Source organism: Phacochoerus africanus, chromosome 10, assembly GCF_016906955.1.
Source record: "Phacochoerus africanus isolate WHEZ1 chromosome 10, ROS_Pafr_v1, whole genome shotgun sequence".
Classification (NCBI taxonomy): domain Eukaryota; kingdom Metazoa; phylum Chordata; class Mammalia; order Artiodactyla; family Suidae; genus Phacochoerus; species Phacochoerus africanus.
In genome coordinates this window covers 39,679,470-39,694,030 of record NC_062553.1, presented here as the reverse complement: position 1 = coordinate 39,694,030, position 14,561 = coordinate 39,679,470, and the positions used below count along the sequence as shown (strand labels likewise).

At 49.5% G+C, this 14,561-nt stretch overlaps 1 protein-coding gene across 1 annotated transcript in view; it reads left to right on the top strand.

Moving 5' to 3' along the window:
• Positions 1 to 14,561, top strand: part of SCFD2 (sec1 family domain containing 2) — a 422,076-nt gene that overhangs the window by 395,655 nt on the left and 11,860 nt on the right. Inside the window, exon 8 of the mRNA XM_047797932.1 lies at positions 11,305 to 11,424. Within this exon, the coding sequence (XP_047653888.1) occupies positions 11,305 to 11,424 (120 nt within the window). The remainder of the gene's footprint in view (positions 1 to 11,304; positions 11,425 to 14,561) is intronic.

The following is a 14,561-nucleotide window of genomic DNA, read 5'->3' as shown; positions in this document are numbered from 1 at the left end:
AGGGCACCCACGAGAACATTCTTCCTGCGGTTCTGAGAGGAGGTTTTGAGCCAGCTCAATGCACTCCTCCAGCAGAGGCTAGACTGCAGAGAGCTGCAGAGAGCTGTCGGCGTCAAAGGGCAGAGCCCTGGGGTCGGGGGGTTGGGGGGAGTTGGGGGGGGGCTAGCAACCTGGAGAGAAACAGTTTTGGCAGAACCTGACATTTTTTAAATAGCCAAATCTCTCCAAATGCTTGCGTACAGAGCACCTTGATATCTGTGGAGAAAAGCTCGATAGTGATCTAATAAAGAAATCGAACCATACCTTACGGCTCTCGCAGCAACGTTAATTTAATTTAAAACTAGCATGTCTAATAGGCAGCACTTTGAAAATGCGTTTCTGGAATTTGTGGTTTGGATTACAGTCTCCTGAAAATAATATATTTTATATCTGCTCCATGTGTTTGGACTCTGACTTGTTTTGACTAAAGGACATGATTTGTCAAGATGTTTTCTCTGCTGGAACTGGCGTGAGGAGGGTGGGCTTTATCTAATGAAATTGCACAAGTCCCTTTTACCTTCTTCTATGAGCGTTTTTAAACTCTGTGTTGTTGCTGTTCCGTTTCTTATATGGCCATGCTGAATCGGAAGAAAATGAAAGACTTACGAAAAAAAAAAGTCAGATAGGACCCAGTGCTTGCCTCTGGGCACTGTGAGTTCCTGTGAGAGCTCCATTGCTGAAGGCAGCAGGAGGCAAAGGCCCACAAGGAGAGATGGAGCTACTGCTGAGGCAGGCCCTGAAAAGCCGGAAGTGGTAAGGGAATAATGGTTGAAACACTTCCGGTGGCAGTAAGCTGCCAACAAGTTGCACTAACTTCATCAAAGAAAGTCTTCTTCGTGAGGACCGAGGGGTGTCTCCGGGAGCCCAAGAGCAGCAATGCCAGGAGCCTTGGGGTGGAGAACTAGAAAGCCATCGGGAAACCAGACAGTTCTCAGGGAATTGCTGTGCCCAGAAGAAGATGCTGAGTAATAGTCCCAGCATCGTGGAGGTGCTCAGTAAATGCAAGTTGAGCAAATGGCTGGGGAGCCACCCCTTTTGGTGCTTCTTAAGAGCTCAGCTTTGATTGCACCTCATCTGTCTTAGGTCAAGTCTTGATCCCCAGGAAAGGGTCGCAGGTTGGACCAGCCTGGGTCAGGGGCCCATTCCTGGATCATGCAATCGAGGGTGTGGGGCAAGAGCACACTGTCACTGCATAGCTGCCAGGAGCCCATCGTGGCCTGCAGGTGAAGGAGACTTCACATGTGGGCTGGGCAGACACCCACAGATGCGTCTACAGCAGGGGTGAGGCGTGCCGGGAGGATGAAGGGCAGAAATGCTGAGCCTCAGGTGCAGTTTGATGTCAGAGTCTTTTTTTTTTTTTTAATGTCAGATTCTTGGACCGTGAGAGCTGGACACACCCAGAGGCTGTCTAGTCCAGCTTCTCATTTTTTATGTAAGAAAAATGAAGCTCAGAGAGTTCCCATTGTTGCTCAGCAGGTTAAGAACCTGATTAGTATCCATGAGGACGCCAGTTCGATCCCTGGCCTTGCCCAGTGGGTTAAGGATCTGATGTTGCCATGAGCTGTGGTGTTGGTTGCAGATGCAGCTCAGATCCTGTGTTGCTGTGGCTGTGGTGTAGGCTGGAAGCTGTAGCTCCAATTCGACCCCTAGCCTGGCAACTTCCACACTTCCAGGTGTGGCCCTAAAAAGGAGAGGAGAGGAGAGGGACAGAAAGGAAAATAAAGAAAAAGAGACACTCAGAGATGAACTGTTGGCTTAGGTTCATTATGCTTAATGGCATTTCTGACAAGAGGAAAACATCTCTGCATTTGGTGTTTGTTGATGAAATCAGCACAAGTCTTGGAATTTGTTTGCAGTACTATTTATAACCATCGTTTATATTTTCCTCTCTTAATTACGCTCCATATTATAGCTTGATTTTTGTCTAACATTTGCTAAATATGATCCATAAGTTCTACTGGGATGGATTTGGGTAGGAATCATTAAACAAAAACTTGGATTTGACAGCCTTGGTTTTGTCTGCCTGTGAGCAATTATCAAGAGCCTCTTGTGTACTAGTTACTTCTGTGGGTAAGAAAGATAGAGAGACAAACTAGACATCCTACCTGCCATGGCATAGCTTTCATCGGAGAGCTAACAGTTTGTTAGGGAGACAGACAAAAACACCGAGGGGTAGAGTTCCCGCTGTGGCGTAGCAGGATCAGTGGCATCTCTGTAGTGCTGGTTCACAGGTTCGATCCTCGGCCTGGCATAATGGGTTAAGGATCCTGGGTTGCCACAGCTGCAGTATAGGTTGCAGCCGCACCTCGGATCTGATCGCTGACCCGGGAACTCCACATACCACCGGGCGGCCGAAAAGGAAAACAAAACAAAACATTGAGGGTTGTCTGGATGGGGTACAAGGGCACAGAGACGAGGGAGCTCAATCAGGGGAGTCAGAAGAGCTGAATGTGTCCAACCAGTAGGAAAAGTGATGAAATTCAAGGCTCCACCAAAGGAATTCCAGGTAGCTCCAAACAGCTGGAGCTAAGAGCCTTATAAGAGGAGGGGAAGATAAGACAGGAAATAAACAGCAGATCACGAAGGGTTGGAGGCTTGATATTTGACCAAAAACAATGAGATTCCACTGAACTTTTTTAGAGATATATAACCAGTGTGTATTTTTTATTTTATTATTATTTTTATTTTATTTTATTTTATTTTATTTTTTTGCTTTTTAGGGACACACCCATGGCACATGGAGCTTCCCAGGCCAGGGGTCGAATCAGAGCTACAGCTGCTGGCCACAGCCACAGCCACAGCAATGGCAGAGCAGTGCCTGTGACCTACACCACAGCTCACGGCAACGCCGGATCCTTAACCCACTGAGCAAGGCCAGGGAGCAAACCTGCAACCTCATGGTTCCTAGGCAGGTTTGTTTCCTCTGTGCCACAGTGGGAACTCCTATACCCAGTGTATATTTTATCAAGAACACCTGGCAGCAGTGGTGGGGGTGGACGGGGCCAGAGAGGCATCAGGTCGGGGAGCGAAGACGCAAAGATGAGAGTTGGGGTCAGGTGGGGCTGAGGGTTGAGGGCTGGGGTGCAGCGCTGGTGGGTCCCACAGGACCAGGCATTGATGGGACATGGAAGTAAATGAGAGGATGGCGTCCCAGGTCATTCACTCTGTCAGGGATGCCTGGATGGAGGCGTTAACATCCTCGCTGACTTGGAATTGGAAATGGAGAAGATATCTTGCATTTTAGAGTTTAGGGGCTTCAGAGGCGGCTTTGCAGCTCAGCAGAGCCTGGCCCAACCATAGCAACCTGGGGGCACTGGCCCATGTGTGGCATGGGCCGTGGAGGCAAAAGAGCCACGCAGAGAGGGTGTTTGGGAGGAAAGGCCCAATAGTCGAGAACGCAGTACCTGATGGGGCAGGTGGAGCAAGAGGAGGGACCAGGAGGAAAGAGAGAAACTAAAAGGGCTTAGAAAGCAGAAGGGATGGGGGTGGAGGGAGTTTCTGGAAAGGGGAGGCCATCCGCTGCAGCAGACGTGGCAGGCAAGTCAGGCTAATGACAGAGTGCCTCTGGCAGCATGGAAACCTTTGCAGGTCCCACAAGGAACCTGGTAATTGGCTGATATGGCTGAAGATCTAAAAGTGCAGCGTTTTAAGAGATGAGAGCTAGTAAAACTGCTTTCAGTTGGAAGAATCTGTTTATAAATGAGGGAGTGTGGAATGCACCCCACTCTGCGAGGAGACAGGCCTAAATTTCTGTCTGAGCTCTACAGCTTGCTAATTGGAAGACTTCAGACAAGTCACTTCAGCTCTGGAAGCCTCACTGTCTCCGTCTGTAAAGTAGAGGGTCTACAGGTTTCATAGATGCTAAGTTTTTTGGGGTTTTTTTTGTTTTGTTTTGGTCTTTTTTTAGGGCCGCACCCATGGCATATGGAGGTTCCCAGGCTAGGGGTCCAATCCCACAGGAACGCAGGATCCGAGCCATGTCTGCGACCCACACCACTGCTCATGGCAACACCAGATCCTCAACCCACTGAGCGAGGCCAGGGATTGAACACGTGTTCCCTCATGGATGCTAGTCGTTACCACTGAGCCGCAACAGGAACTCCAGATTCTGAGATCGCACAACGTAATCCACGCTCCCACCCCCTGCTTCATTATCACCTTCCTTCACTTAACAATTTACTCACAGATTTTTCCTTCCTCCACAACTAAAATGTAAACTCTGCGACAGTAGGGGCTTTTCTCTGCTTCTCTCACTGCTGAGTTCCTGGTGCCCAGAGCAGTGTCTGGCCCGTAGTAATTGTTCAGTAAATATTTGTGAAATGGATGGATGGAAATGTAAAAAGCAGGAGTTCCCATTGCGGTTCAGTGAGTTAAGAACCAAACTTAGTCTCCAAGAGGATTCGGGTTCAATCCCTGGCCTCACTCCGTGGGTTAAGGATCTGGCGTTGCCACAAGCTACAGCGTAGGTTGCAGATGTAGCTTGGATCTAGTGTGGCTATGGCTGGGGTGCAAGCCCAGCTCCAATTCAACCCTTAGCCCAGGAACTTCCATATGCGGAGGGTGCGGCCCTAAAAAGGCAAAAAAAAAAAAACAAAAAAAACTTAAAAAGCAGTGCCAGATCCGTGGCCGTGGCAGGGCTGTTACTACATCCTGTTGGGAGAAAAGCCATTGCCAAGCCACCTTCAAAGTTAGCAGGCTATTCCCAGGGCCCAGGGCCCTTGGCACCAGCATTCTTGTGGTGCCATCTCCCAACTCCAAGGCCTGCCCATTGCTGAGTGACAGGGGGACCTGACCCTTGCCTGTCCTGGGACGAGTGAGTCACATGCAAAGAGAAGCAGACTGGCAGGGAACCAGCAGCCAGATTCCCGGAGCGCCCGGAGAACTGCACAGAAACGGGGGGCGGGGGGGTGGGGGGAGCCGAGGAAACTGTTCTTATAGAAACCAGTCAGGACATCAAAGAGCCGTCTCAGGCCACAGCTGCAAAGAAGGTGTCAGCAACCTCTGCTTCAAAGGCAGGGTGGACGATGGGGAGACACTGTCTTCTCTGACCAGAGCCGATGTCTTCAAATCACAGCTGGCGAAGGTTTAGAAAAAGAAAGAACGAACAGTGAGTCAGACTCGCTTTATTAATCTGTGCATTTGTGCTGGCAGTAATGACACTTAAATCTTTCATCTTCCCCCGTGCGTGCCTTCCCCCCCGTGAACCCTCATACAAATGGGACTCAGCCGAGTGTGGCTGATTTTAAGGAATGTGCTATTCTGATGGAAAAGCCTGAAGATACTCCATCTCCCAAGAGCCTGCCGCCTTGACACATTCTAAAAGGAAATCTGGTATCAAAACATAAATCTAAACAGAAACCAGAATAGCAAACAGCAACATGCATTAATGGGGCCTGTTGATTTGTACCAAAGTCAACATTCCCTCCACTCCCGGGGCCCCAGGGTATGATTCTTTGTCACTGATGTTCATTTCTTTTTTCCTTTTCATCTTTCAATACATCCTTCCAAGATCCCCCCAATGTTCTTCCGTGTCCAGACTCTCTTATGGGAAGCACATGTCTTTGGAAACATCCTGTATCACTTGAAGTTCTGGAGCCAGTGTATTTCTACCCCAGGATTAAGTGAGAAACAGTTGTTTGTAGGGCTGGAAGAACCTGGGGTCCATTACTCTGCCAGGAAGAACCACGCATAAAGCAAAGAGAGAGTGTCTAAGAGATCTCTTAAAAGAACATCTCCAGGAAACGGTGGACCTCATTCATGCATGCATTTTATTTATGCAACATTTGTTGGAAGTTTGCCATGAGCTAGCTCTAAGCTCAGAGCCCCACATCCTGAGCCCCTACCCTCCAGCAGCATACAGTCCAGGAGAGGAGATAGGCAGTCTATCAAGGGAGCAGTCAGGTTTGACAAGGCCAAGGCAGAGGTATCTGTTAGATTTGGGCCACAGGGCAGGAGTTGTGAGGTGGTTATGGAGAACTTTTTAGAAGCAAGGATGCCTTTTAAAAAGAGAATGACCCAGCAATCCCACTCTTGGACATGTATCCAGACAAAAATTTCCTTAAAAAAGACACATGCACCCCACGTGTTCATTGCAGCACTATTCACAATAACCAAGACATGGAAACAACCCAAATGTCCATCAGAAGATGATTGGATTAGGAAGATGTAGTATATATACACAATGGAATACTACTCAGCGATAAAAAAGAATGAAATAATGCCATTTGCAGCAACATGGATGGAACTAGAGACTCTCATACTGAGTGAAATAAGTCAGAAAAAGGCAAATACCATATGATATCACATATCTAGAATCTAATATATGGCACAAATGAACCTTTCCACAGAAAAAATCATGGACTTGGAGAATAGACTTGTGGTTGCCAAGGGGGAGAGGGAGGGAGTGGGGTGGATGGGGAGCTTGGGGTTAATAGATGCAAACTATTGCCTTTGGAATGGATTAGCCATGAGATCCTGCTGTGTAGCACTGGGAACTATGTCTAGTCACTTATGATGGAGCATGATAATGTGAGAAAATAGAATGTGTACATGTATATGTAACTGGGTCACCATGCTGTACAGTAGGAAAAAAATTGTATTGGGGAAATAATTTTAAAAAAAGAAATGTAAAAAAAAAAGAGTAAGACAATAAATAAATAAATAAATGAATGAATGAATGAATGAATGAATGAATGAATAAAAAGAGTAAGCACAGTTCCCATTGTGGCGCCATAGGATCAGCAGCATCTCTGCAGCACCAGGACGCAGGTTCGATCCCCGGCTCAGCACAGTGGTTAAAGGATCCAGTGTTGCTAAACCTGCAGCATAGGTCACAACTGTGGCTCAGATCTGATCCCTGGCCTGGTAACTCCATATGCCACGGGATGGCCAAAAAGAAAAAAAGAAAAAGAAACAAATAAAGAGAGTAAGAGGGAAGGAGGTAAAGAAAGGGAGGCGAGAGTACTTTATCCAGAGGAAACTGTCCATGTCACATAAAACAATATGATGTAGATGATGCTGACACCGTTTAATAGTTGGAATATTATGGGCCCAGACAAAGGCCAAAACCCACTGGTGTGGTCCCTGCCAATGCCTGTGAGCTGCAGGAAAAATCTCCGGAATATATCATTGAGCAGAAAAGCAGAGAATGATCTTGAGTGCAGAAGTCAAGATGACAGTTACTCCCTGGTGAGGGAGTGACCCGAAAGGGGCCTGAGAGGGGCTCCAGGGTGCTGGCTTCCAGGGTACCAGTCACATGGGTTTGTTTAGTTTGTGCAAATAAACTGATCTGGACACTAGTGGATAAAGGCACTTTTCAGTGCAAATGCTCAGTCAAGTGGTGTACATTTAACAAAATGTTAAAAAAAAAAAATACCATGCATTCATGGATGGCACAAGTCCTTGTGAGTGCCTCCAGCAAATAGTGTGTATGGAGAAGATGAAAATAGAAACATAAAGCAAAGCCATGTGAGAAGAGCCTTCGATGCTGAGTTGGGGAATCTGAACTTTATCTTCAGAGTTAGGAGGCTCCCTGGAAAGAATGTGAGAATGTGACGGAGCTGAGGGGTGTTTAAGAGTGAGGCCTCTGGAGTTTAGCTCCTGGCTCCATGATTTCATCCCCATGTGTAAAGTGTCCTCATCTGCAAAATACATCAATGGTTGTGTTTGCCTGCTAAGGATTTTTGAGCATCAAATAAGGTAATGCAAAAGAAAAAAAAAATAGTATAGTGCCTGCTATATTCAATAATGATATATGCATTTTAGAAAGCTTTCTCAGGCAGGAATAAAGAGAATGAATGGGGGCGGGGGCGGGGGCGTGACCAGACCATAGACAGGCAGAGAAATTAGGAGGCTGTTAACAATAATCTAGTGAAGAAGGAATGAGAGCCCACCTAGAATAGGCATGATGGAAATCAAATCAAGTCAGTAAATTGGAGGGGGGAGAATTAACAGGACTTGATCTGGAAGATGAACAAGACAGCCAAGTCCAGGGTGACTCTCAGGAGTCTGGCTCAGGTGATGGTGAAGGTGGTGATGCTGTTAGAAAGTCAAGAGAAGGAATAGATTAGGAGAAGGTCAAGCATCAAATTTGAAGTCTGGGTGTTCCCATCGTGGCTCAGTGGAAACGAATCGGAATAGTATCCATGAGGACGCAGGTTCGATCCCTGGCCTCGCTCAGTGGGTTAAAGATCCATGAGCTGTGGTGTAAGTTGCAGATGTGGCTTGGATCCTGCATTGCTGTGGCTGTGGTGTAGGCCGGCAGCTACAGCTCCGATTTGACTCCTAGCCTGGGAACCTCCATATGCCGCAGGTGCAGCCCTAAAAAAAAAAAAAAAAAAAAAAAAAAAAAAATTGAAATCTGTTTAGGGATCTCGGGAAGCATCCAGGTGGGGATGGCCACAGGAACTCAATAGAGATACTAAAGACATAGACTTGGAATGTATATAAAAGATAACTGAAGGCCTGTGGGTAGATGAGTCCTCGAGTGAGAAGAGCGAGGGGCCAGAGATGGAGCCCTAAGGAGCATTGACACTTAGAGCGCAGACAAAGAAAAGGGACCCCTGAGGAAATTTGAGAAGAAACCCTTGGAAAGGTAGAAGGAGAACTGAGAGAGTGTGCTCTTGTCGTGGCCAAGAAGGGTGTCCTTAAGTGTGACTGATGCCACAGCAATGTCCCGTTAAATGAAGACAGAAGAGTGTCCATTGACTCCTCCGTATGATGGCCATTGCTGACAGCAGTGAGAGCAATACCAGGGGAACATGGGACCCAAGCAGGACAGCCGTGGGTGTGTGGCACTTGGACTGGAAGGAAGCCATCAGCAAATGCAGTCAAGGGAAAGGAGCTCCAGGCAGAACACTAGGGGGTGGCATGGGGAGCTGAGAGTCTTTTTCTAAAGATCAGAGTTCTGTAGCTTTTCCCAGGATTCACCATCACCGCTCATTGTGAAAAAAAAAATTCCTTTTTCTGTGTTTTTTGTTTTTTGTTTTTTTTGTCTTTTTAGGCCGCGCCCAAGGCATATGGAGGTTCCTAGGCTAGGGGTCCATTCGGAGCTGTTGCTGCCGGCCTACGCCACAGCCACAGCAATGCCAGATCCGAGCTGCGTCTGCAACCTACAGCACAGCTCACAGATCCTTAACCCACTGAGCGAGGCCAGGGATCGAACCCACAACCTCATGGTTCCTAGTCGGATTTGTCTAAGCTGAGCCAAAACGGGAACTCCGTGTTCAGCATTTATATAGCTGTGCGCCTGTCTTTCCTCTCCTTCCCTCCCTCTCCATTCTGAGCTTCCTCTCCAAGAGCGGAGGACTACCTTACATAACTGGAAACAATGTATTAGGTTCTTAAGAGTTTTTAAAATAAGACATTGAAAAGTGGGTATATTTAGGCAAAGGATTCCAAAGAACTGAGTTGAGTTCCCACTGTGGCCCTGCGGTAATGAATCCAACTAGCATCCATGAGGATTCGGGGTCGATCCCTGGCCTTGCTCAGTGGGATCTGGCATAGCCGTGAGCTATGGTATAGATCACAGACGTGGCTGGATCCTGCCTTACTGTGGCTGTGGTGTAGGCTGGCAGCTGAAGCTCTGATTCAACCCCTAGCCTGGAACTTCCATATGCCACGGGTGCAGCCCTAAAAAAGCCAAAAAGGAAAGAACTGAGGGCTTCCTCTCTTCTGCTCAGCCTGCTGCCCCCCACTGCTCCCCCCAGGGCTGTCCCTTGCCTCAAAGATGGCTTGCATGTTTAGTGGGTGTGAATGAGTGCCTGCACTGGCCGCCTTTGTCCACCCTGTCCCGGCTGGAGTCAGGCCTGTTTCTCCCACCTCTGGCATCAGTGGCTCTGTGGGCAGCGGGCAGCATCCTTCATATAGTGCCCTGGCTGGACCTCCACCCTGCTCCCCAGCCTGGTGAAGACTCGCTTGCAGAACTTGGCTCACACCACCTCTGCCCACTCCTTACCAAACCAACCCCCACTTCCAGAGAGCACTCAAAACACAGTCTTCAGGACCCCCTCTTGTCCCCTTCAGTTAGCCGCTCAGTCTATATGTTGGCATTGTGCATTTCCTGAGATGTTACTGGGAGACATTCTCATTTTAATTCTTTTTTTTTTTTTTTGGCTTTTTGCCATTTCTAGGGCCACTCCCATGGCATATGGAGGTTCCCAGGCTAGGGGTCCAGTCGGAGCTGTAGCCACTGGCCTACACCGCAGCTCACGGCAACACCAGATCCTCGACCCACTGAGCAAGGCCAGGGTCAAACCCGAAACCTCATGATTCCTAGTCAGATTCATTAACCACTGAGCCATGATGGGAACTCCTCATTTTACTTCTTTATATACTTGGCCTCACGGGTGAAATCGTAAGGCGCCAGGAGGAATTTTCTGCAACATTCTGCCATGTGCCATGCAGAGCAAGTCCTCAGCTGAGGCTGGTTTGCAGAAGATAAAGGTGTGACTGCACTTGAGGGTGGGCGCTGGGCTCCTGCATCTTTGTATGCCCTTGGCACTCCCTCCCTAGGGCTTTGACCATCTGCCCACTCCACAGGCACTTATTAAGCACCTACTCTGTACCAGAAACTGCACTGGGTACTCTGGGAATTCTGCAGTGACCCAGGCAGACAAAATCAGGCCTCATGGAAACAAAGGAACAAATAGATGAACAAACAAGGACAATGAGCTCAGGCGTGGCAGGTGCTTGGGAGGAAACACACAGATGCACAGAGCTCTGTGAGGCAGGAGCGTGTTCGTGCTGAGACCTACAGACTGAATGGGAAGGGAAAGTGGCCCTTCAGTCTTCTCTCTTTGCTTAGCAGCCCCCACTTCTTTAACTCTTCCTTCAATAAAATGGGCTTTTTTTCTCCTGTCTTTTAGGGTTGCACCCGCAGCATATGGAGGTTCCCAGGCGAGGGGTCCAATCAGAGCTATAGCTGCTGGACTACACCACAGCCACAGCAACACCAGATCTGAGCTGCATCTGCGACCTACACCACAGCTCACAGTAACACCAGATCCTTAACCCACTGAGCAAGGCCAGAGATTGAACCCGCATCCTCATGCATACTAGTCAGGTTCTTAGCCCGCTGAGCCACAATGGGAACTCCAAAACATGCTTCTTTAAAGGGACGTAGGCAGGTGACGTGCTATCCATGTTCCTGGCTGGTGGATTCACAGACCCCTACCACACCTGACCCCCTAACACATGATAGTCTCTCTGAGTGTTGTTCCTCTCACCTGAAGATACCTCTGACCCTGGTGGTGATTTGTTTTGCAGGTGAGCCGGCCTCATCCCAGCGACCACCCTCTCCTGATCCTCTTCGTGGTGGGCGGGGTCACGGTCTCGGAAGCCAAAATGATCAAAGACCTTGTGCCATCTCTGAAGCCAGGAACCCAGGTACTGCGTCCTCAGTGATATGATCTGAACGGGAGACCTGAGGCAGGAGGGGGAAGGATGGGCCAGGACCCTGACTAGGCTTCCCAGTCCTTTCCATCCCCACCTGCCTGCTTCTCTGCACCCACTCCTTCTGCCTGTCCTGGGCTACCATGCTCGGGTGTGGGTGCGGGCAGCAGGGAGACCTCTCCTACTCCTGGGCGGCCAGGGTGCTACTCCGGGTGCCTAAAGGGCATGTGTTCTTTGGTGTCCAAACAACACTTAATCACTCAAGAGTCTGCACTGCTTTCCAGGCTCCAGTTAATTGAGGGTGGCTCTGGGGGACCATCTCCACCCTGTAGCAGGGAGCGTGGCTCCCAGGGCTGGGGCAGTCTGGGAAGGCACGTTGTCAAGACAACGACACCTGTAGTATCTTTCTCCTCCACAACCTCCCGCCAGGTCCCATCTCACTCCCCACACAAATGCCCAGTGGTTGAGCCCTGTTGGTTTCACAGGCCCAAGTTCAAACCCTACCTTGGCCATTTACTATTTACTAGCCAGGGATCAGAGTGAGAAAAGCCCTTACTTTTTCCTTTAGGTGATGGGGCGGCGTGGCTGTGAGTCTTAAATCAGACAAGGGAGAGAAGGTGCTTCTTAGCAGGGTGCCTGGCACTAGCCCTTAGTAACGGGGGCTGTGGATGTTATTATTAACCCTTTCTGAGCTCCTGCCTCACAGGCAAGGCTGAGGCTTCCAAGGAGAGGGACTTAGGGAAAGGCAGGGACTTTCCTGCTGCTGGGAGCTCTAATCCTGCTGATGAAGCAGAGCCTGTAACTCTAAGAACCTATAAGACAAAACCCTTGCCTTAGTGGATTGCCCCAAACAGAGCCTGAGATGGAGCAACCGTGGAGGGAGAAAAGCCAGAAAAGGGTGCACTGCTGGCCTGGTTACTGCTCCAGGCAATGGAAGCTCTGCCCTCAGGGCCAAGGGACCTCTGAACAGTCCTGCTGGGGGACAGGGACCCTGCAGCATCTTCCCCCCACCCCCCACCCCGCACGATGGAGACTGGCCTCTTAGGTGTCTGTCTTCAGCTCTGTGCCACATCTGCATACAGCTAGCATCTTTCTGTGGTTTGGGGAAAGCAGAATAGAGATGTGAGTGCGGGGTTCAGGTAGGATGCCAGCTTTTGTGGGGGACTGTCCACCACGAGGGCACAGAGCCCAGGCAGTGCACCAGCCATGCCTGGCAGTGGGGGGAGGGGGAGAAGAGAGGTACCAGGGTCCTGTCTCCCACCTCCACCTGCTCACGCGTACATATGTATCCACTTGGCCAGCCCACGAGCCCCCTTCCTTCTTGCCTGCCATGAAGCCCTACCTGCTGTTCCAGGCCCTACCTGCTGTTCTAGGCCCTTCCTTCATCCACGATCTGTATTCTGTGGTGGCACACTAGGAAGACTGCTGACTGCTTTCCACTTGCTTCCTCAAGCCAATGGGAATTCCTTGAGGACAAAGTCTGGGCCTTCCCAGATCTGAGCAGCATAGGGCAGGAGCTCATAAGCCTTGTGGTCTGATGGCTTGATTCCAGGCAGGAGAACTGGCTTGGTGTTGGGGTGGCCAGGCAATGTAGAGAGGACCCAGTCCCTGTGGGTCTCCAGACACCCAACAAAGAAAGGGGACCCAAGTGTCTAGGGAGCCACAGTAGGTAGGTTCTTGAACAGGGGAGTTACTGGTCATTGGCTGTGACTGTTTCTTTTATTTTCTTTTTTATTTTTTTTAAGAGCCGCATCCACAGCATATGGAAGTTCCCATGGGGTCAAACTGGAGCTGTAGCTGTGGCGGCCTACACCACAGCCACAGCAACACAGGACCTGAGCCGCGTCTGCAACCTACACCACAGCTCACGGCAACGCGGGATCCCCGACCCACTGAGCAAGGCCAGGGATCAAACCCACATCCTTCTGGATACTAGTCAGGTTCACTGCCACTGCTCTACAATGGGAACTCCTGGCTGTGACTGTTTCTGCTGTTGTAACACCTGCCACGGTCAGAGCGGGTGGAATTTCTGATGAAATGGTCATTTCTGCCTCGTTTCCACCCTTTCTGTCAGCAGCGTTCAGGATCTGTTTAGTGAGCAATCAGCTTTCTGCGCAAGATGTTCTTTTTTAATCAGCAAGCCTACTCCTCACTGCCCCTAATATGGTGAGGGAACTCTCAGCTCTTCTGCACAGTGATGCATTATAACAGCCTGACAGACGTGTTAATCCCCACCCCCTAAAAGGATCAAATGGACCTGTTTTCAAAGCCGTGTGACCTGAGTTTGGCAACAGAGACCCGGAATCTGCTGTGGCTCAGTGGCTTGGCTGCATTCTGAATGACCTCATGCTCAATCATCTGCAGAGAGAGTGGCTCAAAGAATTGGGGGCTTAAGGAGCAGTCTGGCCTGCCGCTCGTCGTTTGTGCAAAAAGTACCCCCTGAAGAGTTAACAGGCCCTAGGAAGATTCCAAAGAGGACTTATTTGGAGGTCCTGTCGTGGCACAGCAGAACTAAATCCGCCCAGTAACCATGAGGTCGAGGGTTTGATCCCAGGCCTTACTCAGTGGGTTGAGGATCTGGTGTTGCCGAGAGCTGTGGTGTAGGTCGCAGACGTGGCTCGGATCCTGAGTTGCTGTGGCTGGGGCGTAGGCCAAGGCCAGTAGCGGCATCTCTGATTCGACTCACCCCCTAGCCTGGGAGCCTCCATATGATACAGGTGCAACCCTAAAATGCAAAAAAAAAAAAAGGATTTCTTTACCCTTCATCTCCAGGTTTGTGAAAGGAGATGGATTACCTATTTATTTGCTGGGGTGACACCTTCAGAGGCAGATCACCTGTCATTAGTCCTCCGTAGACTCACAGCTAACTGCCCAGATCTGAGATGAGTCCAGCCCCTGACCTTTAGAGGTACAGTGGGGTTAGGCCTGGATGCTCTGGCTGTACACAAAAAGGCAGGGGCACTTCTGCCAGAGTTCAGGTGGGCACTAACTCAAGGGGTAGCTTCCTCTGAAGCTGTGCACTAGCACAGCCCCAAACACATGTCTGGCACCCCAGAGAGGGACTCTGACTTGACTATTGATGTGAACAGCGATGATACACATAGCTCATACTGCCGTCTTTAATATTCATT